This window comes from Cucurbita pepo, chromosome 3 (genome assembly GCF_057944985.1).
Source record: "Cucurbita pepo subsp. pepo isolate OVF chromosome 3, ASM5794498v1, whole genome shotgun sequence".
Lineage (NCBI taxonomy): Eukaryota > Viridiplantae > Streptophyta > Magnoliopsida > Cucurbitales > Cucurbitaceae > Cucurbita > Cucurbita pepo.
In genome coordinates, this window is record NC_141800.1 from 3,529,049 (window position 1) to 3,554,074 (window position 25,026).

The window sequence follows — 25,026 nt, forward strand, 5'->3', positions numbered from 1 at the left end:
GATTGAGACCATAACTAGGAAAAAATTGTACACAAATTCATGGTGTAAAAAAATGGAAAGAACGACAGGTACAATCTCGTTGTTCGACGCTTTCGAGCATTTTACATTACAAGACCAATGATAATTGTATCCTCCTAATCTCAGGCAAGTTCCTATCTTACAAAAGATCAAAATGGGAGGAACTAAATTTGATAATGAAAAAATGTTACACTCCCTCATTCTACATACATTACATGATCTCCAACCGTGACAACCTCGACGTGCCTTGGCTTCTTCAATACGTGCATCAATAAGAGAACTCATGGCCTCGTAGTGAAATATATTTTTGGACCCAAATGGCTATGTCCTCGGCGCAAGCTTGGGCTTGAGGTGTCTTGAGAAGAATGTCGAGGGTCGCGAATTCGTGCACTGCATCCTTGTAGTCAAGAACAGGTGCATCGACATTTACCTTTCGAAGTTCTTCAGAGTAAGCTATGGCTCGGTCTCTCATCCAATCGAGTTCAGCCACCACTGTCAGTGTCGGTGGCATGAGCTTTAGAGGTGGCCCTTCTCTACCAGAAACAAGGGGGTTTGCAGCTGGATGATCGAGATTAAACTCTTCCTCGGGTAGGAATAGTTTCCAAGCAAGAAGGCACATAGCTTTGTCGTAAAAATACGAATTCGCTAACTTCAACTCCGAATGAGTGGGAACACTTCCTACGAAGAATGGGTACAAGAGAACCTGCGCGACCACCTTGACGGGGTCCAAGAGCTTACCAGCCTCGACAGCCTTTCGAGCCACGTAATCAGCAACATTTGCTCCACAGCTAACCCCAAGAAGAACGCATCTGCTCGAAAAAAAAAAAAAGAAAAAAAGGGTCAAATTTCTCTCCCGAGGATTTGATGCTTTTATTAAAAGAAACGAAAAGAATACAAATGGATGATATAAAAGAAAGAAAACCCACTCAAAAAGGAGCCTAGAAAAAGATACCAGACCATTATAAAAAGAGGACTCTAATTTTTGTTTCTTCTTTTTGAAGAAAACAAAAGGAGGACTCCATTATAGAGAATTATGATGAACAAAAGGAGGACTTCCATAAATTTTCTCAGAAAAAATCCTCGGACACCGACACTCAAAGAGAGTTGTGAAACGTGGCAGTAGCCCACACCTCTTCTGTAACCGTCCAAGCCCAGAAAGGGAAGCTCAGAGAGGACAATATCTGCTAACAGTGGGCTTGAGCTGTCACATCTTCCCAGCGGGGATCTCTTATTCTTAACGAACAACGTTTTCAGTAGGTAACAGTGAAGATGATTTTAAAATCTGGAAACAAAAGGAGATTTCGGAAATTTAACTAGCACGGGTAACATATGGTTCAAACAAAATCTCCTTCTCAAAGAGGCATCCTCTTCAGCCAAGATATTGGGGCAAGCAGGATATATGCAATTCTTTCAGAAACTATTGGAACAGGTTACAAAAATCTATTACAATTGCTTAACCATCCTACCAGTAACAGTTCAGAATAAAGAACTGACTAATTAAATCCGTTGTTCAATACAGCCCCGAACACAATCTAATACATCAAAATTCGGTTAGAAATACTAACGATTGAAGGATCGTGAGATATTAAATATGATTAGTAACAAAGAACTAACAAATACATGCTAGAATGTCATATAAGCACCAGCTTGCATTGTGATGCTGACTTCTTCAATGCCTTAAAATTTATATATAGCTCAAGATAAATCACTTCAATCGCTTCAAACTACATCTACCACCTGTTATTATACGGACCAACATGTTTGTTAAACTTATGCTAAGGTGTAAATAAGTTTTGAAAGCAAGCTAGGGACTTTCTCTTTGATATAACCATACACTTCAACATTGCAGCCTAAATCAAGAACAGATTGACATTGTTGCTTCCAACTTTTGATCTCCATACCATTTGGAAACATCTTATGTTACAAATCATACTTTGGACTAGTCTCTCAAATTATATTTATGTCTTTGGAGTTCACCTATAAGACTATACCATCATTTTAGATGATCGTTGATCTAGTGCATTTCGAAAACCATTTTGCAGATCCGATCATAGACCACCAAAGTTCGTTCCTTGCTTCTAATCCCAACTTCAAGGAATCAAACAGACAGAAACAGGAAGTTGGTGTTGAAGAAATAGAAAACGAAAGGTCTATATGGTACCCGTACTTTAAAGAATTTCTAATACGTCCTGAACAATCAAGAATGTGTCTATTCGATCTCATATTTTAAAACGATTTTGAAAATTCCTAGAAGTTAAACCTCATAAGTTTAACATCTATCCCACCTAATACAAGAATCTGTCAATTATCAGCTCTTCACCTAATCCTTAAATAATGTAATGACCAGATAAGCTCTAAAATTTAAATTTTAAAATTCAGAGAACGAACTAGATAGATGCACCCATGAAAATTCAACAGCCAATTAGAAAATTATTTAAGAACACAAATCCACCAAACTTATAACTCAACCAAAACAAAAACTATCCAGGTTCGTTAACACACAAGGGAGCAAGAAAATCAAAGCAATGTCATCATCACATTAACCCATATAATTCAAGGAAAAAATTAGTAAAGAAAAATAGAGTTATGAAAATGATAACCTTGTTGGGTCTCCATGGGCGGCCAACCAAGGCTCTACCATTGACGCCCCAAATGTGTCAACAATATGCCTGTGATTATCCGACTTCTTGAACTCATTGCCATAGCCTTTTGTATTGCCCATAGACTTGCTACACTCGGCCAAATTGGCCTGCTTCCCCAACCAATTCAACACCTTCAATCCATCCTCAAACGCCGCCGGAAAACGATTCTCGGGCGCAAGACGATACCCTACGGCTATGACAATAACATCACACAATTTTGCAATCCTCCGGCAAAAGAAATCATTGGCTGCAGAATCATTGCTACCACTAACCCACCCCCCGCCATGAAATTGCAACATCACCGGCAACCTCCGACCATTCTGCGCCGCCGGTGCATACCCTCTGTAAACACCACCGGTGGCGGGGCCCGGAATCAAATTCAACCCCTCTATTTCATTACTGTAACCCCCAACTCTATTCACCCGCAGTTCTTCCCTAGCATTTCCCAAAGGACCATAGCTATTTCGTCGAGAAGAATACGGCTGTAAATTATCCAGATTCTGATTAACAAGATCCAGTTGAAGATCTTGACTGTGCCATTTAGGTTTAGCCTTCGACGATTTAGAAGAGGGTTTGGAGTCAGTTTCAGGCGGAGTAAGCGAAGATTCAGGGAGGAAGATCCGAATGCTGAGAGATGTAAACGGATCGATGTGAATATCCTTGGTAGCAACGCCGTCGGTGAACAAAGGATTAGCAGAAGCAACCGTTTCTTCGGGTCGCGATGTAACTCCAAAAGGACTCGATTCGTCAAGTGGAGCTTGGATCAGATTCTGCAAACGATGCTTCAAGAGAAACTTGAAGAACACGCTGTAGAGCTTCACAGCCACGCTTGGCATTTCTCTCGGCCTCTATTCTGAATTCCTCTCGCTCGCTCTCCTTTCTTTCTGTCGCCCTCTCTATCTCCCTCTCTCTTCCCCCTACTACCCCCCCTCTCTCTGTTGCAAATTCTAGACCATAAATCGCAGAGCTGAATCGCAAGGAGACGGCAGAGATAGAATCATGGATGAACACGGAATTTGGGGGCTTCTCTACCGATAGATCGAGTGAATTGGGAGTCCTTGAAATGCAAAATCGATCTCGATATCCCTCAGCAATGCTTCAATGGCGTTCGGTGTTCGAGAGAGAAAGAGGGAAGAAGGAAGAAGAAGAGGGATCTTCTGGGTCCGTAATGGGCATTCGAACCATACCCCCAAATCCTTACCAGTTTATTTCCTTTTCCTTCAAAAAGAAAAAAGGCAAATTAATTAATTCAAAAACAAACAAACAAATAAATATTATTTATTTTACTACAACAAATATTAATTTTTAGGTATTATGTTTATTTTAGTACCACAAATATTAATTTTTAGGTCATTAAGCACCTAAAAATAATATATATATATATATATATATATATATATATATATATATATATATATATATATATATATCCCGTCGTACGACTTGGATTAGTTAGTGAAAACGATCTTAGCTATTGTAAGTTATTTGAGACGAGTACAGTAACATCGCTAGGTCGTAGCAAGTGCAAGAAAATATATTGGGCTTATACGTCAATTTTACAGTTTGGATCCTAGAAACGTTGCAACTTGTCACAATCGCACTCTTGATGGCAGTGGACTTGCGATTGTGCGGTACTCACTTTCCAATGACAAGTGAGCTAAGCTAATTTGTTCTTACGTCGTCTACGGCCAAGCGACGTATGCTCGAGTCTCTGGTCTCGGTTTAAGAAGAAGGTTTTAGAAAACGAGGGGAAAGAGAGATTTTTGAAAGAGACGTTATATAAGCAAGCAAGAGAGTAATAACAACGGCTCACAGTATATAACTTTGGGTAGGGAAAAGTTGTGTATTCAAGTAGGACTTCTCTTAATAGGACGTGGTTCGGGTACAAACCAAGGTGGAAGTGGGGTAACACGTGATGCTCAGTAGAGGAGAAATACATGAATAAATCGATTGCAGACTCGAATGACAGAGATTCAAAGATATGCAAGTATGGTTAAAAGAAAAGTATGTCAACAAATTGCATTTTTATTTTTAAAAATGGTTCTCGATAATCATTTAGTTCGTTTTTAATTTTTGTTTTCTTATAATTTCTTTACGAGTTTATTTTTTTATTTTTTTATTTTTTTATTTTTTCAGATGGATTAACTTTAATAATTAAATAAATATATTTTATTTATATTTTTGCTTTTATAAGGCGTTGTCACAGATCTATTGCTGTGCCAGCTAGGAAATGAGCTGTACAAACTTGCCATGTCACATGTGATGGAACCGGGACAAATATGGGAGAGGGTTGAAACGACGTCGGGTTATCAGGTAATCAATCAACTATTGAGCTAGGGGGGTTGCAACAAAGAAGTGACAGCTCACCTATGAGAAATTGTGACACATAAAATATAAATAAAATAAAATAATTTCAATTTGAATTATAAAAATTATTTTTAATACACGTTTTCCCCTTTTTAAAATTATACCATTTTAAATTAAGATGGTATTATTCAATTAAACTTTGATTTAAATTAAATGAAAAATTAAAAAAATTGACAATTTGAATTTGACCAAAGTCAATTGAAATTTGCCATTGACTGTTCATTATAAATATTTCATTCAAATTCAACGATAAAATTTTAACTAAAAATAAAAATCTCCATAATAATTTTGGTAAATATTTTGTGATAAATTTTTCTTTTCATTTTATTTATAATGTAATTAAGCCATAATTACGTAATAAATATATGTGCTTTTTTTTCAAAGATATTTCTAAAATAATTTTAATTGCTTAACATTATTAATACTCATTTAAACTAAATCTAATAATTTAAATGTAAAAATATTATAATGAATATACTAATTATCCAGTATAAATATTGGAGACGGAAAAAAAAATTAAAAGAAAAATTACTGCATGTGTCAAACAAGATTTAAATCAAATATTTTAAAATTTAAACTTGCACGATAATATAAAGGAATTAGAGGTGTCTACGAGGCAGAGGTGGGGGACGAAGGACGAAGAAGCCTTCTAGTCCCTGTTACTGTCTTCGTCTCCTATTTTAACCTTTATTCTTGCAAAATCTCCCATTTACTTCCATAAAGATCAAATCCCTCACCAAGAACTTTTCGTTCACAAGCGATAAAAGCTAAAATTCCAAAATTGCAACGTGGTTGTCCACACTTTAAAAAGAATATTTATTTACTCCGTAAAAAGAAAGAGAAATAAATAAATACACACAAAGTGAGGCACGATAGAGATTTGGGCGAGGTCAGAGACGGAGAATATTCCTCACGCCCATCCACATTTAGTTAATGGGTAAAAATATCTCCTCACTCCCTCCCACATATATCATTTAAACGGGTTTTCGCTCCTTTAGGGGTAAGTATAAACGAACATTTATGAAAAGATGACATCTCTAATTGGAATAAATAAATAAGGAAAGAAAAGCTCTCAAACGCTGTTTACACGTTACTTTGAATTTTTCAATTCAACTTAACGCATATATGCTTTCCTTAATTCTGTCAACTTCCAAATGCCATCTTTTCATAAATGGCTGCTTCTACTTTTTCTACGCATGCAACTTCTTAAATCGTAAAGTCAGCTCAACAATCGTAAGACATACAAAATGCTAAGGAATCTGTCTATTTCACTGGTCAGCTCAGCAATCATCATATTAACATAGTAAACTACCAATCCTAAATGCACATGATGTGATATGAAAATTTGATGGGAGCTATGTTGTTGGGTCTATAGGGCTTACCCGTGAGACGAGTTCCAAGTTCGGCTCGAATCTGGATCAGGCCAAAACAGATGCACGTGAAGGAACAAGCCAGCTGAAAGATGAACAAATCAGGAACACAATTCTGTAGGGGAATGTACAGATCGTTCTGAGGTACATTAACAACGCTACCAATTCAGGTAATAAAATACAAATCAGCAAATATATAAATGAACTTGTCAATTAGTGCTAATGTTTAAATCAAACAATAGATACAAAAGGCTACCGATCCCGAGCTTTGATCCGAATTTAGTATTTTAGCCCAATGTTTGAATGGCTTACCACTTTGAAGAACTCGCTTAAGCTCACGTTAGACTGAGGTCAATGGGATTGGAAGCTGTTGAAAACCCATCACAGAAAACCAATCGAGAAAAAGGATTAAATACCATAGCAATCTGAATGACTGTCCCGATCGTGGACAGCCGAAAATATTTGAATTCTTTGCTAGGCTTGAAGATATGTGTGATCCATTAATAGCATAGTACTCAGTTGGCACATGGCTACCACAAAAATAACAAGAATATCCATCCACTGTGTGAAGCTGGGACGACGAGGTAAACTGATGTATGCACCGCGTGGAACGAGTGTTGAGATGTGAAAAATCTCAAACTGAGGAATGAAAAGCTGCTGAAATTTCAACTTAATGGTCCATCATTGCAGTTTCAGTTTCAGACAGCGGAGCTGAAAAGGAATCAGAATGGCATCAACATTTTTTTAGAAAGAACACGCATTCAATTCTAAACTGGGATGCTCTGACCTAGATAACTTACCAAGTAGATCTTCGTAAGAATCTGCTAAAAGTGATGAGTCCAACAGCAAAGGTGGTGAGAATACTTGATCCTGAGCTTCATCGTTGTCGAAAAATAACTTTCGACCATCAGAAGTTGCAGAATTTGAACGAGCAGAGGAAAGAAATCCATTTAATTCGTCAAAATCATTAAGAGAATCCAGATCATTCAATGCACCAGTAAATTCATTGAAATCGATTCCATTATTGAAGTCACAAGCAGGACTCTCAGGAACAGACAACCTTCCACTCCTCGTGGAAGCTTGTTTACTATCTGGGCCTAAATGAGCAAATCCAGTTCCTGAAAGTGGAACAAAAAAGTGCTCTGCACTTCCATCAGAAGAACATTCTCGTGATGCTTCTGAATTGCTGTATTTCATCAAAAGAGCAGCTTCTCTGACTGATCTCTTTAAATTCTGGACATAAGAAGTCTCTGTATCTGTTGAAGAAAATGTAGATAGAACATAGATGAACAAGATGAGCTGAAAAGTTTAACCTATCGTTGAAGTTAAAATGAGATGTATTCAGCCAAACCTTGTGGTAGGTTATTTATATGATCATTTGAAGAAGGCTGGTCAGGAGATTTGTTTTCATATGAATTTTCTATTTGGCTGGTTTGAGATGCCAAATTGTGTCGCTTTTGCATATTTCCCGTTTTTCCAGAAGAGTTTGGTGTCAAACTAAACAATTGAGGGAGCTTTAAAGTAGGACTGGCAGACATCTTGTCCAGTTGAACAGAAGACATTTTTGAAGTCACCTCAGAAACCTCATCACTACTACTAACCTGAATAATTCAGAAAAACAGGGAAAACATTGTTCAGCAGATTGAATCACTTCGGATTCATAAACAGCATCTTAACAATTACCGATGTCCGTCCACTAGTCTGTGCTTGCATAGGTGACATAGATCGAACAGGATGTTTGGTCGCTGGAGGTAGATTTAATGATATATTGTTCACTTTTTCGGTACACTCTGATATGGATTTTTGTATTCCAGGAGCAACTTCCTTCAATTGGTTGATGAGCACCTGCACGTACAAACATTGACGTCAAAGATAAGAAAACATCCCACATGAACAGACCTTGGTATAGCCCCCTACAAACAGGCAAAGTTTTAAAGCCAGGATTACATGTAGAACACAGAAACCAACGAGAAAAAAAGATTCACATACACACAAATTCTAGTACCAGACTCTTAAGGACCATACATAACCAGCCTTAGAATCCTGAATGCTGAAATTTTCACTTGAATACTGAAATTTACCAATACACTTGGTTCATTTGAATCGATTATTTTGAAGAATACAACAATTTGGAACTAAGCCTTATTAAGCCATCATTGCACCCATCATGAAAAAAAAAACGGTACTTTAGAAAGACACAAATGTTGTTTGATCACAATTACAAAAGGGTATTTGATGAAAACCTGCAAGCTTGCCAGGTGTTGTTGATGTTCAGCAAGAGTTGCTGCCAAAGACTCAGCATGGCCACTTGTACCACCATCATGTGCACCGCGTAGAATTTCAGGACCTTCTCCATCATTTGCTTTTGCCTACAAATCAGCTCATGAAATACTTCTAAATCTCCCAATCAGGGAAATACATAAATACATTTGAGCTATAGCCTAAAAGTTGGTCCAGAAAATAACCAAACAGGAGAAAAATGTTAAATCTCCCAAGAAGTGAAATATAAAAATATAAGTTCGCTATATCATGCATACAGGGAAGATCCTTCGTATTCTACTGTGACATGGAGCTACACGTTCAAAATAATGCAGCATGTTGCAAGAAAAGCATTTGCTAAACCAATCAAATGAACTCATAGAAATAAAATGAGGAAAGTGGTGAGAAAACTAAGACTCATAGACATGTAATCCATTCCCAAAGGTTCAGATTTTGTAAAGTTAAACTAATCATTCAAATGCTTGCAATTTTTTTTAAAGAACTAATAAAGCATACCAGATGGAGCGACTGTTTATGAATACGCTGTAAAGCATGAGTCCAACGCCTAATGATTTCGGCAACATCAACAGTGGGATGGACTCTTCCACTCCTATCATCCATCCATGATACTGAATCATCACTTATTTGTGAACTGGCATTTGACCTGTCACTCTGATCTTTGTCATCCACAAACACTGAATCTAAATCACTTGACTGACTAGGCAGGACGTCCATGCAAGGAACCTGAGAGCTCTGATCCATGGCTGCACGTAGAGATGATCCAGAAATGCGATACCTAAAGGTCAATATTGTACAAAAGTTAGCTTGGCATATGGTATCGAATCTTTATACCCTAACAAGTAATACACAACAGTGTACCTATGCTCCCGGTGGGCAATTAAATCCTCTATAGGACCTGAAGCAAGAACTTCATGTTGACCTGTACATCATCGAGATATATATTGAGTTAGAGAGAGAAAATTGAGCAACCTGACTTCAATAGTGATTGTCAAATAAAATTCAACAACGAAAATAATAATCTACGAGCTAAACTAATAAAGTTCAGATATTTGATCTTCACCAAAAAGTTCATTTTTCCATGTACTGGAAGGGGGAAATGATACGGTAAAGGATTTCCAAGCAAAAGGATTTCCAGGCAAAAGGATTCATGCAAAATAATAATAATAATAACAACCAAAGTGATCTAACATAAATTTGCAGCTTCTCACACAAAAGGAACAAAGATGTTTTCCTAAGTCCAATTACTCAAAGAAGCAGATTGGCGAGTCAAGATTCAATGGCAGCCACGATAACCAATCACAGGAGCTGTGAAGACCTAAAAATGAGATACTAACTACTGGAACGTTTACATGAATTGGCCATCCAGAGAATAAAGAGCAAGTTTGAAAAGATATTAACTACTGGAACGTTTATCCATGGAGCCCTTATTCCTTCAATGTGAAGTAGTGATCTTATTCAATTAAATTATATTAGAAAACTAAACATAAAATATATAACCTGATTGAAGAAAAAAAACTACAACGTAGCTCAAGAGTTCAAAGACCAAAATTGTTGTGCAAGCACGAAAACTTTAAACTAACTTTTGCGTGCCAATATAGACTCCCACAAACGAGTTGCCTTTGAAACTAGATGTGAGTTTTGACTTGAACTTGATACAAGGTCATCCCATAGCTCCCCTTCCAATTTTACTTTGTTCCTCAGATCATGTAGTTTTTCTAGCTCTTGCTGCAGATAGGCCTGGCATCCATGATTCCCAAACAAAGAGGAAAGAAAGAAGAATGATGAGGCAACAATCATGAACGCCAAAAGTATCTTAATAAGGATAGCTATAAGTTTCTGAGGAAAATATGAACACCTCTTCAGCACAGAGGCCACGAAACTCGGCGGTCATTTCATGAGCCAAATTAGACCACATGGCTTGTCGTTGCACAGCTGTTTCAGCATTCTTCAGAAACTTTCTTCTTTCAAGTGCAATTCTAGCCTACTTGGGACAAAGAGATTAAATAAATGTTTGCAAGTACCAATCAAATAATTAGGAATCAACAAAAGGGAAAGACCAAGGACAGAAAGACAGACAGAAAAGTTATTTATCGTGAGATGATGGGTTAACCTCACTGTTTCATTGAGCTACAGGCACGTAAACACACTGTTTCATAATGTTACTAAAATGCCACTTCTTAAGTGACAACTTATATATACATGACAAATAATTCGTCAGCCGTCGTGCATGGAAGAATGCAGAGTTATAGTTCATTATTTGGTTATTAATTAAACTGGGGAATGAAACAGTTATCTGATGACTAACTAACAACTACCTTCGTCACAGGAAGTAATGTAGCAGCGTGTGAAAACGCTACATCTGTCAACGGTGCAGGAAGTGGGTTAGATGCAACATCAGCAGCAAACGTGCGTCTGTGAACCTCCCGCAATGCATGCAGGGAAAGTTGCCACAACAGTTCAACAAACCTGCACACAATTATCCAACTCGAGTGAATCTCTATTTGTTTGTTCATATGAATGTTATCCCAAACTGGGTTGAAAGTATGAGGCAAATTTTAGAATCATTTCTCCAACATGCCTACTAAAGCTATAAGCAGTGTCTGAGTAGCAAAATCGTTCCACAATTGACTCTATACCCAATGAACTCACGAGAAACTATTCAGCAGAGCTGGAAATTCTAAACGATATATCACAATGAGTAGCATCATCAACTGACCTCGGTCCACAGCACGTGGCTAGAGACGAAACCCTCGAATTACTCCTGGGTAATGCACCTTGAGATTCAAGCTCACTGATGATCCCTTGCACGACCTAAAAAAATATTTCACCAACTAGTAACCTAAATTAATCCGAAAAGTAAAGTTAAAATCGAAATTCGAATTACCTCTATACCAGAATTGACGAGCACGAGAAAAAAAAAAAAAAAAAAACGAGATCGAAAATTATACCTTCCGGAAGTCCCTCGATTGCGCGGAATCAAAGATAGGCCAAACCTTATCGAAATCCTACCAAGATCCAAAAACAAACAAAAACAGCAGATCGGGCGAAATTGGAAACGGAACACAACAGTAGAAACGAAATTAAACAGAGAGATGAAACGAAATGTTACTTTGGCGGATTGAAGCGGTCCTCGGAGGGAAGATAGAATGAAGTAGAGGAGCTGTTCGCCGAGTTTGGGATTGGAGTGACGGAAAAGGCCAACTCGTGGTATGCCGTTGGAAGCTCCGACGCCGATAACCGCCGGATCGAGGCCCAAAAGCAAACAGTTAGTGTACATTGAACACTCGAGCTCAATCTCCCTCTCCTTCTCTCTGTCCATCGTCATCACCAACTGAAACCAACCCCTCTCTCTCTCTCTCTCTCTTCTGTTCCTCTTTCTCTCTCTAGATTTCTTGCTTCCTTCCTCTTAGGTTTCGTCTCTGCTCTCTCTCCAGTTTTGCATCTGCACGATTCCGAAAGGTCTTTCTTTGTTTTTTTTTTTTTATTTTTAAACAGATAAATATTATTTGAATCTTAAATTGCATTTTGGTCCTTTTAACTTTCCTAATTTGCTATTTTAGTCCCTATACTTTAATTAAATAACAAACTAATTTTCCTGTTCAATAAATTTGAAGTATTTAATAAATTTCTAAAATTTTTAAATTTATAGTTTCTTTTTACCCTATTTAATAATTTCAAATTAAACAAATTTCACAAAAATAAATATTTAAAACTGAAATTTAAACCGCACAATAAATAAATTTGTAAACTTAATTTTTAAAATTATGAATAAAAAACTTAAATGAATATTTGAACATTTAATCGAGCACGAAAAGAATTATAGTTTTCCAATAATAATTTATTAAATAGAAAATTAAAATTTTAAAACTTTTAAATTTATTGTTTAGCCCTGACATGGTAGGGGCTTGATGATATCTATAATTGTGAAAGTTGCCCAAATTTGAAAAAGTTTGGGGCGGTTATGTGAATTGGAGAAAGTTGGTGGGTGGTTTTGTGATTAAATAAAGTGTGTGTGGACCCGGGAAATAAACGAGACTTTGAATGAATTTCTTTTTGAAATTATGGGAGAGGCGATGCTAACGTGCGCCCAAGTTGTCTTCTTGACACTGTGGAAAAACGATGTCGTTTAAATGTAGTCGGTATTATCTCAAATTTTGTCTATATGTTATTGTTTGTTTTTTCAAAATGGGCCATTATTTGGGCCATATAATCCCATTTAAAAGCCCAAGCCCAATTTGTAAGCTCAAGCCCAATTTGTAAGCCCAAGCCCAATTTGAAACCCGTAATCACCGTTCTGGTTTGACCTCAAGCCCTAATCCATTTGCTGTCCCTCAGGGCTCAGACGCATCTCTTTTTCTCTTCCACCAGTACCCAACAATGGAAGCTTCGATTCTCCAGTCTCCATCTCAACAACTATGCTGCTTCGATTTCTTCTCCGTCGAGTAATCCAGGTATCGTCATCTTCGTTGACGTCATCTTGTTCATTTTTCTCCATTTCTCTATTGTTCACTGTATGTAATGTTTAGATTGAACTTCCTCTTTCCATAGATTCGTATTATTCTGTTTCTGGAATGTCGCGTATTCTTCTTCTTCTTCAAGCATGCATTGAACCGCATTTTGTTTTGTGGAATTTGATTGTCTAAGGTTCTCGTACTCTCTATGTAAGTGGAATGAAATTCGATGCGAACTCATTCAGAATCTCTGATCGAGGTTGGAATAACTATGATTTGGATGCTTTTCGGATTCGAGAAGTGCAAATCTTCGTTTTCAGGACAAATTGAAAATGAATAAAATAAATCACGTTGTGAAATTTTTAAGAGTAAATGTATAGACTAAATGGAATGAGTGATCGACATCAATGACTAGCAAGTCTCATCCGTGATCTTTCTTGCAATCACATTTTTCTCCCTGTTTTCATCACTGTTGTCTTCAAAGTCCATTTTGATGTCTACTTTCTGTTAGTTTCTGCAAGCATATTCAAACACCACAAGTGGAATAGAATTGATTAATCTTGTTATTATCTTTATCCTTGTGCAGAACAAAAAAACAAAGAAGAGAGTTGAAAAGTCGAAGTCAATCTTCTGAAATCATGATGGAAGCAAGAACAAGCAAAAGCTTACAACAGAAACAAGTCATTTAAGATGTGTAAGCAATCATCTTATTGTCAAAAGTACACAATAACTTCTACTTTACTGCGCATCTTTAGTTGAATCAGAACAAGAAGGTTGGTTTAAACTCTATATATGATCGTAATCTTACAAATTTATTCCATTTTAGGTTTGAGCTTTCAACTTTGTTTGTATTTGGTATAAAGTATTTGTAGTTGATGAACCTATCGTGATCATCACAATCGTCACGATCATCACTTGACACCTGATGTGATCATCACAATCGTCACGATCATCACTTGACACCTGATGTGGCTTCGAATATGTCTATTAGTATATCAATACAAACATGAATTTAAACCAAATAAGTTAGAGGCCGACATTGAAAATAGTGAACTTGAGGTAGAAAAGTAGTATAAGTGTTTTTTTTATATGTTTTGGAGATCAAAATTTTGATTGCCGTACCGAACTTTTTATGTCCCACTAGATGATTTCATATTCCACATTTCTAAAAGAAGTCAGAATTACATTTTTACCACCTAGTTAGGCGTGGTCGATGCTTCAAGAGGTTGCATTCTCAACCAAATAGTTGATAATGACAAGTCAACTTTCTTGTCCCAAAATTAATTAAGGGTACTTTTGGAATTCATCTGCTTTTTTGTATGAAGATCATATAAGTAGTTAGTAGAAAGAAACAAAAACAAGTCCGGTGAATTACGAAGTAATTTCTTATGTTTCAAACAAATTAAATGCTAATAACGATGGGAAAATGGCAATTTCTAAAAAATGATTATATATATATATATATATATATATATATATATATATATATATATATATATATATATATATATATATATAATTAAGAAACACTATAGTTTTTTTTTTTTTTTTTTTTTTGGTCTAACACTAATTTATTTCTAAAATTTTGAATTAATGGCTTAAATATTTTTTTAAAAAAATTGAGTAATTTATCCCTAAAAGATACAATCCCCATGGCTATTTAATATTAAAATATAAATTTATTGATTTGTTTAAGAAATTAAAAAGGTTATCCATAGGGACATTCAAAAGAGAATTCAAAGTCAACATTGTAACCAAAAAAGTCAAAGAGGCGTTTTTTGTTCATATTTTGGAGCCCACAAGTACTTATCAAATCAATCCTCTTTTCAAAATTAAAAAAATAAATAATAATAAATAAAACTGTTCTTTTTAATTCTTTAAATATATAAATTAATAAATTAGAGGTATGGTGGCAAAATCCTATTTAATACTTCTATAATCCTAAAGAGTTAATTAAAATTATGTCCATATAAATAAAGTCAATATTTTATATAGAATTCAATTCGATTACGAAAATACAAGTCATTGAAGAAAATTAACAAAATTAAGTCCAATTCATTATTAAAGGAACATGTGAACAACCTATTTAAATAAATAAATTATTAAAATCATGTATGAACCTAAAATAAAGAAAAAAAAATTTAAAAATCAAGACGTTTGTGAAATTTCATAAAGTTTAGGAAGGATACGAAGAAATTCTTTTAGAGACTCGTAATTTGGCTCATACTTAAATAATACTAAACATATCATGTGATCTTTTATCTTTTAAGTAATTATAGTTTGGTCATTCAATATTTAAAAATAATAATAAAAATAATAAAATTATTGTTTTATTAACGTATGCGTACATCGTCACTTGGGCATGTTATCTGAAGAAAATAAAATTTTCTTAATGAGTCGTGACGACGAATTTCATACAGTAAGTTAATAAATATTGTCATCTTTCCATAAAAGGACCTAAAGATTATGGTGTAAATTAAGATATATATATATATATATATATATATATATATATATTTATTTATTATTATTATTATTATTTTGCTTGAAAATATTTAATTTATATAAATTTGCATTATTTTTTAAAAATTGATTTTGTTTTATTATGCTCATGTTTAATTAAAGTTAATTATTATTTAATTTAATATCCTTGTTTGTTGTGTGAATGGTCAGATGAAGCCAATGGACAAGGCTGTTCATACAATTATGTTTGTTTTTTTCCTCTTCTTTTTATTATTTTTTTAAATGGTAAAATTATATAATATCCCTAACTTTAAACTAATTATGCTAAATTTTTAAAATTTTAATTTTAATTTTTAATCTCACAAATTATTTATTACTTTAAAAATTATTATCCATTTCTTCGCCATATATGCTTTTTAACCACTTTCTAATAAATAAAAAATAAATGTGTTTTGCTTGGAACAATTTTATATTAATTGACTTTCCCGAGAATTTTCTTAAGAATTATGCGAGTAAAGACAAACTCATGTTGGTCTATGGGATAGCTTCCACTCTTAGAATCAAGGAGTAAATAACATGACCATGCAGTAGAAAAATCCGAGCCATAAGGTGTTGAATCCGGATTAATCTCGAGCGTGAAACTTTACCAGTAAAGTTCAAAATCGAGAACAAAATTAGGATTTTAAAACAAGTAAAAAAAAATCGACCCAACTATATATATATATATATATATATAAATTGGTAATATATACATTTGCAATAGGTCCATATTTAATCCTTTAATCGTAACTTTTTATAGATAAAAAATAAAAATTTTCCGCTAAAAAATATATATATATATATATTAATTATTATTATTATTATTATTTTTTGTCTTTATAATGAAGTTCAAACATAATTCAGTCGATAAAAATATAAATATTTATTTAAATATTGAAGGGACGTGTCATAATATAATATTATTTTAGGATAAATATATATTTTTATATTAAGGTTGAAATGATTTAAAATATTCCTATTATATATTATAATTGACTCATTTATTTAATTTTCATGGTGTCATGCAATTTTGATTTACACGACTGTACAAGTCAACGGTTGTTACGTCAACGGATTGATTATTTCCGTTCTAAAAAAAATATTAAAATAATTCCACAAGTCTCGTCATATGTGGCCAACGCATTAATGAGTCAAGGTTTTAATGATAATAAATTACCACATTTTATGTAAATTAATATTTAATGATAATAATTAATTAAATTGTAAACTTCCTCTTCCTTTATTTAAAAAAGAAGTTAAATAATAAAATCATAAAATAAACTTTATAATAATTAAAACCCTAATATTTTCGAAATGAATTCATTTAAATTTAAATATTTCATTTTAAAATTAGAAATAAGGGTATTTATATAACTCGATAATCCGACCAAATAACGCTATATAATCCAAACCATAAAGGTTGGTTGGGTTAGATTTGGGTTCGGTTTAATTTTTTGAAATAAAAAAATTTAATTCGATTTGAGGGTTGACCTTTTTTGGATCAGGTCAACCCAATCAACTCGGAAATTAAAAAAATTTGGTTCGATTTGAGGGTTGACTTTTTTTTGGATCAGGTCAACCCAATCAACCCGTGAATAAGGTTACAATTCAATCCAACTCAATCTTATCCTAATTTAAAAAAAGTTAAAAAATAATTAACATTTGTAATCCATATTAGTGATGAGTTGTAACTTTTAAATATTTGATATTTGAATTTTACGAAATTTTAATTGTGGATAAGTATGATTTTTTTAATAATTAAAAAAAAAAACAACCCGACAGTAATATCTCAAGCCCACTGCTAGCATATATTGTCCGCTTTTGCCCGTTAGATATAACCGATATCCTCGCCGTTTTAAATATTTATAAAATTTGTATTATTACTTTATGTTAAATGAATTAAATAAAATTTGTAACGCATTTATTTTTACCTATTTAAATTTTATTTACATTAAATTATTTAAAAAAAACTTTATGCTATATTCCATGTTGGTTCAGTCTGTAATTGGCAGTTTGGTATGAAAATTATTCAAAAATTAAAATATTTTTTTTGGCAAACCTAATTTCCAGACTATTTGGGTCTATTTTGGTAACTTCAAAATAATTTATAAATTAAATTAAAGCTGTATTTATCTTATCATAAATTAATAATTATATGTTAAGTTGTATTTATCTTATTATAAATTAATAATTATATGTTAATATTTCAAAATAAATAGGAGAGCGGGCAGCCTGACCGGGTGGGACCAAGAATTTATTTCCATTCACATGGACATAAATGCCCTCTCCCATTTAAAATTATTTTTAAAATAATTTAAAAAACAATAAATATATATTTTTTTAGACGAATAAACTCAATTAAATTAATAAAATATCTATTTATTTATTTATTTTCAAATTTTCCATTTAACATTCAAATTTTTAAATTGAAAATTTATATTTAAAATTTTTAAAAATTTATTTTAAAGAGCCGTTAGAAAATAAATAATTATAATTATATTATAAGTAATTTTTTTTAGAAAATAAATAATTATAAAATTATAATAAAGATAGCTACATATAATTATATTATAAGTAATTTTTCTTTTAAAAAATTAATAATAAATTAAAATTGGTAATAAGATAAATTTTTATCTAATTCGATTCAACAAAATTCAAAGAGAAAAAATTCCTTGAATCACTAAATTTTTTAAATATTCTTTTAAATTATTAATAAAATATATTGAATAATTATTTTAAATACAGAAAATGATGTTAATTATTGAAACGAATCAATAGAAATAAAAAAAATTACAGATATCTTATCGACTGAGTTATATTCTAATAAAAAAAAGTACAGATATCCTGTCAACTCAGTTATATTCTAACAAAAAAATTACAGATATCTTGTCGATTCAATTATATTCTAATAAAAAAAATTACAGATATCTTGTCGATTCAGTTATATTCTAATAAAAAATTACAGATATCTTTTCGATTCAGACATATTCTAATAAGAAATTACATATATTTTGTCAACTATGTTATATTCTAATAAAAAAAATTACAGATACCTTGTCGACTCAGTTATATTCTAATAATAATAAAAAAAATTACAGATATCTCGACTCTTATATTCTAATAAATAAATGACAGATATCTTGTCCACTCAATTATATTCTAATAAGAAAATTACAGATATGTTGTGACTCAGATATATTCTAATAAAAAGAATACAGATATCTTGTAGACGACTCAGTTATATTCTAATAAAAAAAATTAAAAATTACAGATATCTTATCGATTGAGTTATATTATAATAAAAAAAGTTACAGATATCATCTTTTAGATATATTCTTATCGAGTTATAATAGTAACAAAATGGATTAGGATATATAATAAATTTGTTGTTTTTTTTTTTAATGGGATTAATTAGAGTACTTAAATATGAGCTGTGATTATAATTTTCAAACCAAAAAAGAAAAAATTCCAATAAAAATATAATTATTTGAGTTTAAAAAACAGCAAAATTTGAAAATTGACTTCAAAAAAATTGGTGTGAACGAAAATTCTAGCTGGGTTCCAAAGAAAAGGAAATTAAATAATTGTAGAAAATTTAAAAAAAAAAAAAAAAATCGAAATCAAAATCAATGGATGATACGATCCTTCACTTTGAAACTTGCAGCCCTTTAGTCCCTCTTTTTCTTTAAATACGGCGTCTCCATTTCCATGTTATGGAGAAATCAGAGCTTTCTGTGATTTTTGTTCATTTCTTCTTCTTCGTCTTCGTTGCGATTTCTTGTTCAGTTTTTTAGGTTTTCGCCATTGATGGGAACTGAAGCTCCGCCAAGAACATGGAATGCTGACGGCAACGACAATGTTTGTTTCTCTTTCTCTTTGTTTTTCAATTGATGATCGGATTGAATCGAAACTCGTTGAGGATTTTGTTCTGTTTTAGTTTGGGGAAATTTCGTGGTTAGGAATTTGTTCTACTGAATCTTAATCGTTGATTTGATAGTTTGTTATATGTGCGAAGTTCATGATTCTGTAATCCATTTATGAACGATCTGTTGTTCTTCCATTTGAATTCCATTTTTTAACTATACTCTGATTGATTCTAATGGATTCGAACTTTTAACTACGGTGTTTTAATCGATTGAGTTAGGTTGGTGTTGGTGTATTCATTTGTTCTTTTTTTTTTTTTTGTGCATTTCGTTGTTGGGTTCTGGGAACGTGATCATTTTCTTGGTTTTGTTCATGTTCTATTGCACAACTTGAACAAAGGAGGTTGGGTTCCATGTTAGGAGATTATTTTAGGTTGAAAATGGTTTGTAATTTGAAACAAAAAAGGAAAAAAAGATTCATGAGGATTCTTCCTAGAAAGTGTTTAAGCTGACTTTTGTTGGAATGCACCCAAGAACGATGAGAATATGACACGTTGGTTTAGAGTAGGATGAAACATTCTTTATAAAGCGTGGAAACTTCTCCCTAACAAACACGTTAAACGTTGAGGGAAAGTTTGAAAGTGAAAGTCCAAAAATGACAATATCTATTAGCGGTAGGTTTGGGTTGGGCTGTTACAAATGGTATTAAAGCTAGATATTGAGTAGTGTGCCAACGAGGACGCCGGGCCCAAGGAGGGTAGATTACGAGATCTCATATGGTTGAAGAGGGGAATGAAATATTGCTTATAAGGGTGTGGAAATCTCTCCCTAGGAGAGGTGTTTTAAAAATCTTGAAGAGAAGCTCGAAAGTGAAAGCCCAAAAAAGATAATATCTGCTAGCGGTGGGCCGGGCTTGAGCGGTTACGAATGGTATCAGAGCCAGATACCAAGCTGTGTGCTCGCTGGGCCTCAAGAGGGTTGGATTGTGAGATCCCAAGAACATTTTTTTTTATAAGGGTGTAGAAACTTATCCTACTAGACGCGTTTTAAAAACTTTGAGCGAAATTTCGAAAGTTCAAAGAGGACAATACAATATCTACTAGCAATGGGAGGTTCGTTAGGTTCAAAATCACCTTTAAATCCGCTTTGAATTGCTTAAAAGTCGAGGTTCTACACGTAAAAATCATTCAGAAACATGGAGCTGTGCCCCCACTTTCTTTTGTCCTGTTGGGAACAGCAACAGCTCTGGTTTCTACTTCAAATTGTATGAAATCTAGATTTTCTTTTTGCTCTCTTCTTTAATACTCTGTCTAGGTGTGAGAAAACTGGCCACTTGTGGACTTTGACTTTGATGGATGGTGTCACGTTGTGCCCATTTTGTCCACATATTTGAATGGCTTTAAAGGGATGAGTTAACAATATTGACCTTAAAAGACTTTGCTAAACCGCCTGTCGGTCCAATTCTCGAGCGATGATGTGTAACAGCTCAAGTCTATCGCTAGTAAATATTGTCCTCTTTAGCTTGTTACGTATCATCAGAGAGAAGTTTCCATACGTTTATAAGAAATGTTTCGTTACTCTCTCCAATCAATGTTAGATTGTCAAATTTGGATCATAAAACACTCAAAAAGAACTTTTTTGATACCCATTTCAAAAGTACGTGGAGATAAAAAAGTAACCCATATTATGGTTTAATCATTACTTTAATCTACCTCGATCCCCTAAGATTATAATAATATTACTTTTTGATTGCTTGCACTTATTTATGCCTGCCATTGAGATGTTTTTCCCTTTTTGTTGATTGATAGGGAGTCGAAAAGACGAAGGAACAAAAGAAAATAGATGAGTGGCTTCCAATTACTTCGTCAAGGAATGCAAAATGGTGGTATTCTACCTTCCACAATGTCACCGCCATGGTTGGTGCTGGTGTCCTTAGTCTTCCATATGCCATGTCAAACCTTGGATGGTAATGAGCTCGGTTTTCGAAAACAAGTTCATATCAATTTGAACTCTGATCGACATCGATCTAACAAATTTGAACTTGCAGGGGTCCTGGTGTGGCTGTGTTGGTATTGTCATGGATCGTCACTTTATACACATTATGGCAAATGGTGGAGATGCATGAAATGGTTCCCGGGAAGAGATTTGATAGGTACCATGAGCTTGGTCAACATGCATTTGGTGAGAAATTAGGCCTTTACATAGTGGTGCCTCAGCAATTGATTGTTGAAGTTGGTACCAACATAGTTTATATGGTCACCGGCGGTCATTCACTGAAAAAGTTCCACGACATCGTGTGCCCGAGCTGCAAGAATATCAAATTAACTTACTTTATCATGATCTTCGCCTCGATTCATTTCGTAATCTCCCACCTCCCCAACTTCAACTCCATCTCTAGCGTCTCGTTGGCTGCAGCTGTTATGTCCTTGACGTATGATATGCTAACTGCTTGCTATATGTGAAAGCTATACAAGATATATAGCAGAAACTGACCTTGAATTGTTGATTGATTTGCAGATATTCAACGATTGCTTGGACAACTTCTGTTGCTAAGGGTGTTCAACCAGATGTGCAGTATGGATACAAAGCTACCACTACATCAGGGACAGTTTTTAACTTTTTGAATGCTCTTGGAGATGTGGCTTTTGCATATGCAGGCCACAACGTCGTGCTGGAAATCCAAGCAACAATCCCGTCTACACCGGAGAAGCCCTCGAAAAAAGCCATGTGGAAAGGAGTCGTCGTCGCGTATATAATCGTCGCTCTGTGCTACTTCCCTGTTGCTTTGATCGGATACTGGACGTTTGGAAATACTGTCAAAGACAACATTCTGCTATCACTAGAGAAACCTGCGTGGCTTATTGCCATGGCTAACATGTTTGTTGTCATCCATGTTATAGGAAGTTACCAGGTAAACTTCTCAAACGATGTCAACATCTTAGTATCTTCTACAATCTGTATGAACGGATCAAAGGGGTAGTTGCACGACGAATCAAACGAAACATAATTGTTCATATGACTGCAGATATATGCAATGCCAGTGTTCGACATGATAGAAACTTTATTGGTGAAGAAACTACATTTCACGCCTAGTTTTATGCTTCGATTCGTTGCTCGTAACGTTTATGTCGGTAAGCAACCAATGTACTCATTATTCAACTTATAACTCGCTCAATTTGAATAGAGCTACTACTAATCGTTTTATCCTTGCAGGACTTACCATGTTCATAGGAATTACCTTCCCTTTCTTCGGTGGGCTACTCGGATTCTTCGGAGGATTCGCCTTTGCCCCTACAACATTTTTTGTAAGCTACAGCTTCTAACTCAATATCTCAGTCCAAGAACATGAAAAACAAGACCACCTAAAGAATTTTTCATGAAGTTATACAATACTTGCCTGCTGATCCTTCTCATTTCATTTTGCCTTCTCAGCTTCCCTGTGTCATATGGCTCGTCATATACAAACCCAAAAAGTTTGGCTTATCTTGGTGGACTAACTGGGTAAAGTTCTTCTTAGACACTGCTTTCATTTGATCAGATTCTTTACATAAATCCTTTCAAATTCAAGTGAAGCTAACATTCTCCGTTCATGTTTGGTTTCAGATATGCATCGTACTCGGAGTGCTTCTTACAGTAATATCACCCATTGGAGGACTAAGGAATATCATACTTCAAGCCAAGAACTACCATTTCTACTCATAAATTACCCATCAACTGATACAGAATGAAGCAGATGATAATAGTGTCTAGAAGTATGTTTGTAGAGTGATAAAGTGTCACTTTTAGCTGAAGATTAGAGAGAATCTTAGCATTCAAACTATCTTGGCGAGGGATTTACACTGTCAATTCTTTGACTCTTCATACACAATCACAATATAAAAGCTTTGCTTCTATTTACTTGCATTCATTTCCCTCTTGTTTATCAGACACAAAGCAACAAACAGGCATGAGAACCCTCCATTTTGTCACTTTTTTGGCCATTTCTTGCCTATTTCTATAGTTCAAAAGGGCAACAAAATGTGTCTAAATCATATCATACTGAAATAACACAGGAATTCACAGGGTGTGTGTATATATATATATATATGTGTGTGTGTGTGTAAGCTACATGGAAAGAACAATAATAAGTCATTGAAGAACAAGAACAAAGATCATATATCCAAATGAGGGATGATGAAACAAAAACCACAAAACTTCTCAGATTTTGACACCCTTTTTTGTTGTGTGAATGATAAATGAATCTAACAGAAACAAATAGAACTCAATTGGTTCCTACCTCCTCCTCCCCCTGTTCTTCAGATGTGGGTTGAAAGAAACACCAATTTTGATATCATTTTCCCTGTTGTTAATCATAAGAAAATCTAACTAATGTAAGAACAAAGAAGAAAGTGAAGAAAGCCAAATTGCTTTCTCCTACCTTGCCTTCTTCTTCTCTAATTTGCTGCTTCTTTCTCTGTATAATTCAATCCAGAGATTTGTAATCCACAAAATACTCACAGAAATGGCAGCAGCAACAACAAAAATCCAAGACATCCAAACCCACTTAGGAATCACAGTCTCAGCTCCTCCATTGAAGAAGAACTCACCCATTTTGTAAAGAAAGTAAGGCCCAACAAATCCCCTGACGATCGAATACAGCACATAAAATGGAGGAGATAGAAGATTGTATACTCTATCAGCGAACTCAACATCAGCTCTTCTGGCTCTTGCGAGCGTCCAAGCGTTCTGGCAAAAGCTAGTGATCTCAGCGAGAATGAGAAGGACAAGAATCGCATAAGCGCCATAAGAGACGAGGTAACGGCAAGTGACGAAGACAAAGAGAGTGACCAAATGATGGGCAATGAAGAGCAAATCTGCAGGGAAGAAGATGAGATAGTGCAACAGATCCATGAGAAAGTAGGCGATGCTGTAATCGAGGACGGAGTTTTGAAAATCGGTATTGGATGAGGCAAAACCGCGAGCGACATCGGCGAGAATAGCTTTGGAAGCTAAGATCACGGCGGGGGTGCCATGAGCGAAGGAGATCGCGCAACTCGCAGCTTCAGGTCGGATCATAGGGCTCCAATTACGAAACAATAGGAAATAAGCAATGATATAAATGGTAAAGAAGATGGAGAAGAAGAAAGGGAGAGGGTTGAGATGGGTTTCCATTGAAACCCGTTGCGGCCGGTGATCGGGATCGGAGACGGAAGCAATCCGGCGATCGGGAAAATTGAAAAGGGAGGGAGGGAGGGAAGGGATCGGGTTTTGGGGAAAATCAAAATCGAAAAAGCGAGATGGGAATTTGGGAATTTGGATGGGAGAGATTGAAAGCCCAATAAATAAACACGAAGATCCAAACATTTTTGCCCCCCTTTTTTGGGAGAATCAAATAGACAGCCACTCAAAAAGTTTTCCGTATTTATGATTTATGTAAAAAAAAAAAAAAAAAAAAAAAAAGGAAATTATATATTTTAAGGAAAATAAAAAAGGAAATTATTTTATTTTTTCCCATATGTATTCACTATTATTATTATTATTATTATTATTATTA

General features: G+C 34.3%; 4 protein-coding genes and 1 long non-coding RNA gene across 5 annotated transcripts; 2 read left to right on the forward strand and 3 right to left on the reverse strand.

The window, feature by feature from the left end:
• Positions 1-2: 2 nt before the first annotated feature.
• On the reverse strand, positions 3-3,873 carry LOC111790880 (alpha/beta-Hydrolases superfamily protein). The gene is made up of 2 exons (XM_023671987.2): positions 2,619-3,873; positions 3-827 (listed from the first exon to the last, which is right to left on the reverse strand). The coding sequence occupies exons 1-2, from the start codon at positions 3,494-3,496 to the stop codon at positions 287-289; spliced, it is 1,419 nt and encodes a 472-aa protein (XP_023527755.2). The 5' UTR covers positions 3,497-3,873; the 3' UTR covers positions 3-286.
• A 2,617-nt stretch (positions 3,874-6,490) lies between these two features.
• LOC111791033 (AUGMIN subunit 6) lies at positions 6,491-12,142 on the reverse strand. The gene is made up of 13 exons (XM_023672211.2): positions 11,787-12,142; positions 11,626-11,682; positions 11,394-11,488; positions 10,993-11,143; positions 10,533-10,658; positions 10,258-10,414; positions 9,536-9,596; positions 9,173-9,452; positions 8,641-8,766; positions 8,081-8,242; positions 7,749-7,998; positions 7,198-7,653; positions 6,491-7,108 (listed from the first exon to the last, which is right to left on the reverse strand). The coding sequence occupies exons 1-13, from the start codon at positions 12,000-12,002 to the stop codon at positions 7,068-7,070; spliced, it is 2,178 nt and encodes a 725-aa protein (XP_023527979.2). The 5' UTR covers positions 12,003-12,142; the 3' UTR covers positions 6,491-7,067.
• A 503-nt stretch (positions 12,143-12,645) lies between these two features.
• Positions 12,646-13,968, forward strand: LOC111791443 (uncharacterized). The gene is made up of 2 exons (XR_002814644.2): positions 12,646-13,128; positions 13,715-13,968. It is a non-coding gene; the product is annotated as an uncharacterized LOC111791443 (long non-coding RNA).
• A 5,293-nt stretch (positions 13,969-19,261) lies between these two features.
• Positions 19,262-23,390, forward strand: LOC111789798 (lysine histidine transporter 1). The gene is made up of 8 exons (XM_023670489.2): positions 19,262-19,488; positions 21,302-21,459; positions 21,541-21,924; positions 22,011-22,404; positions 22,519-22,624; positions 22,707-22,798; positions 22,926-22,994; positions 23,097-23,390. Exons 1-8 carry the CDS (start codon positions 19,438-19,440, stop codon positions 23,193-23,195), a joined length of 1,353 nt encoding a protein of 450 aa, XP_023526257.2. The 5' UTR covers positions 19,262-19,437; the 3' UTR covers positions 23,196-23,390.
• Positions 22,926-24,776, reverse strand: LOC111789799 (TLC domain-containing protein At5g14285). The gene is made up of 2 exons (XM_023670490.2): positions 23,911-24,776; positions 22,926-23,832 (listed from the first exon to the last, which is right to left on the reverse strand). Exons 1-2 carry the CDS (start codon positions 24,642-24,644, stop codon positions 23,766-23,768), a joined length of 801 nt encoding a protein of 266 aa, XP_023526258.2. The 5' UTR covers positions 24,645-24,776; the 3' UTR covers positions 22,926-23,765.
• Between the last annotated feature and the right edge of the window lie 250 nt (positions 24,777-25,026).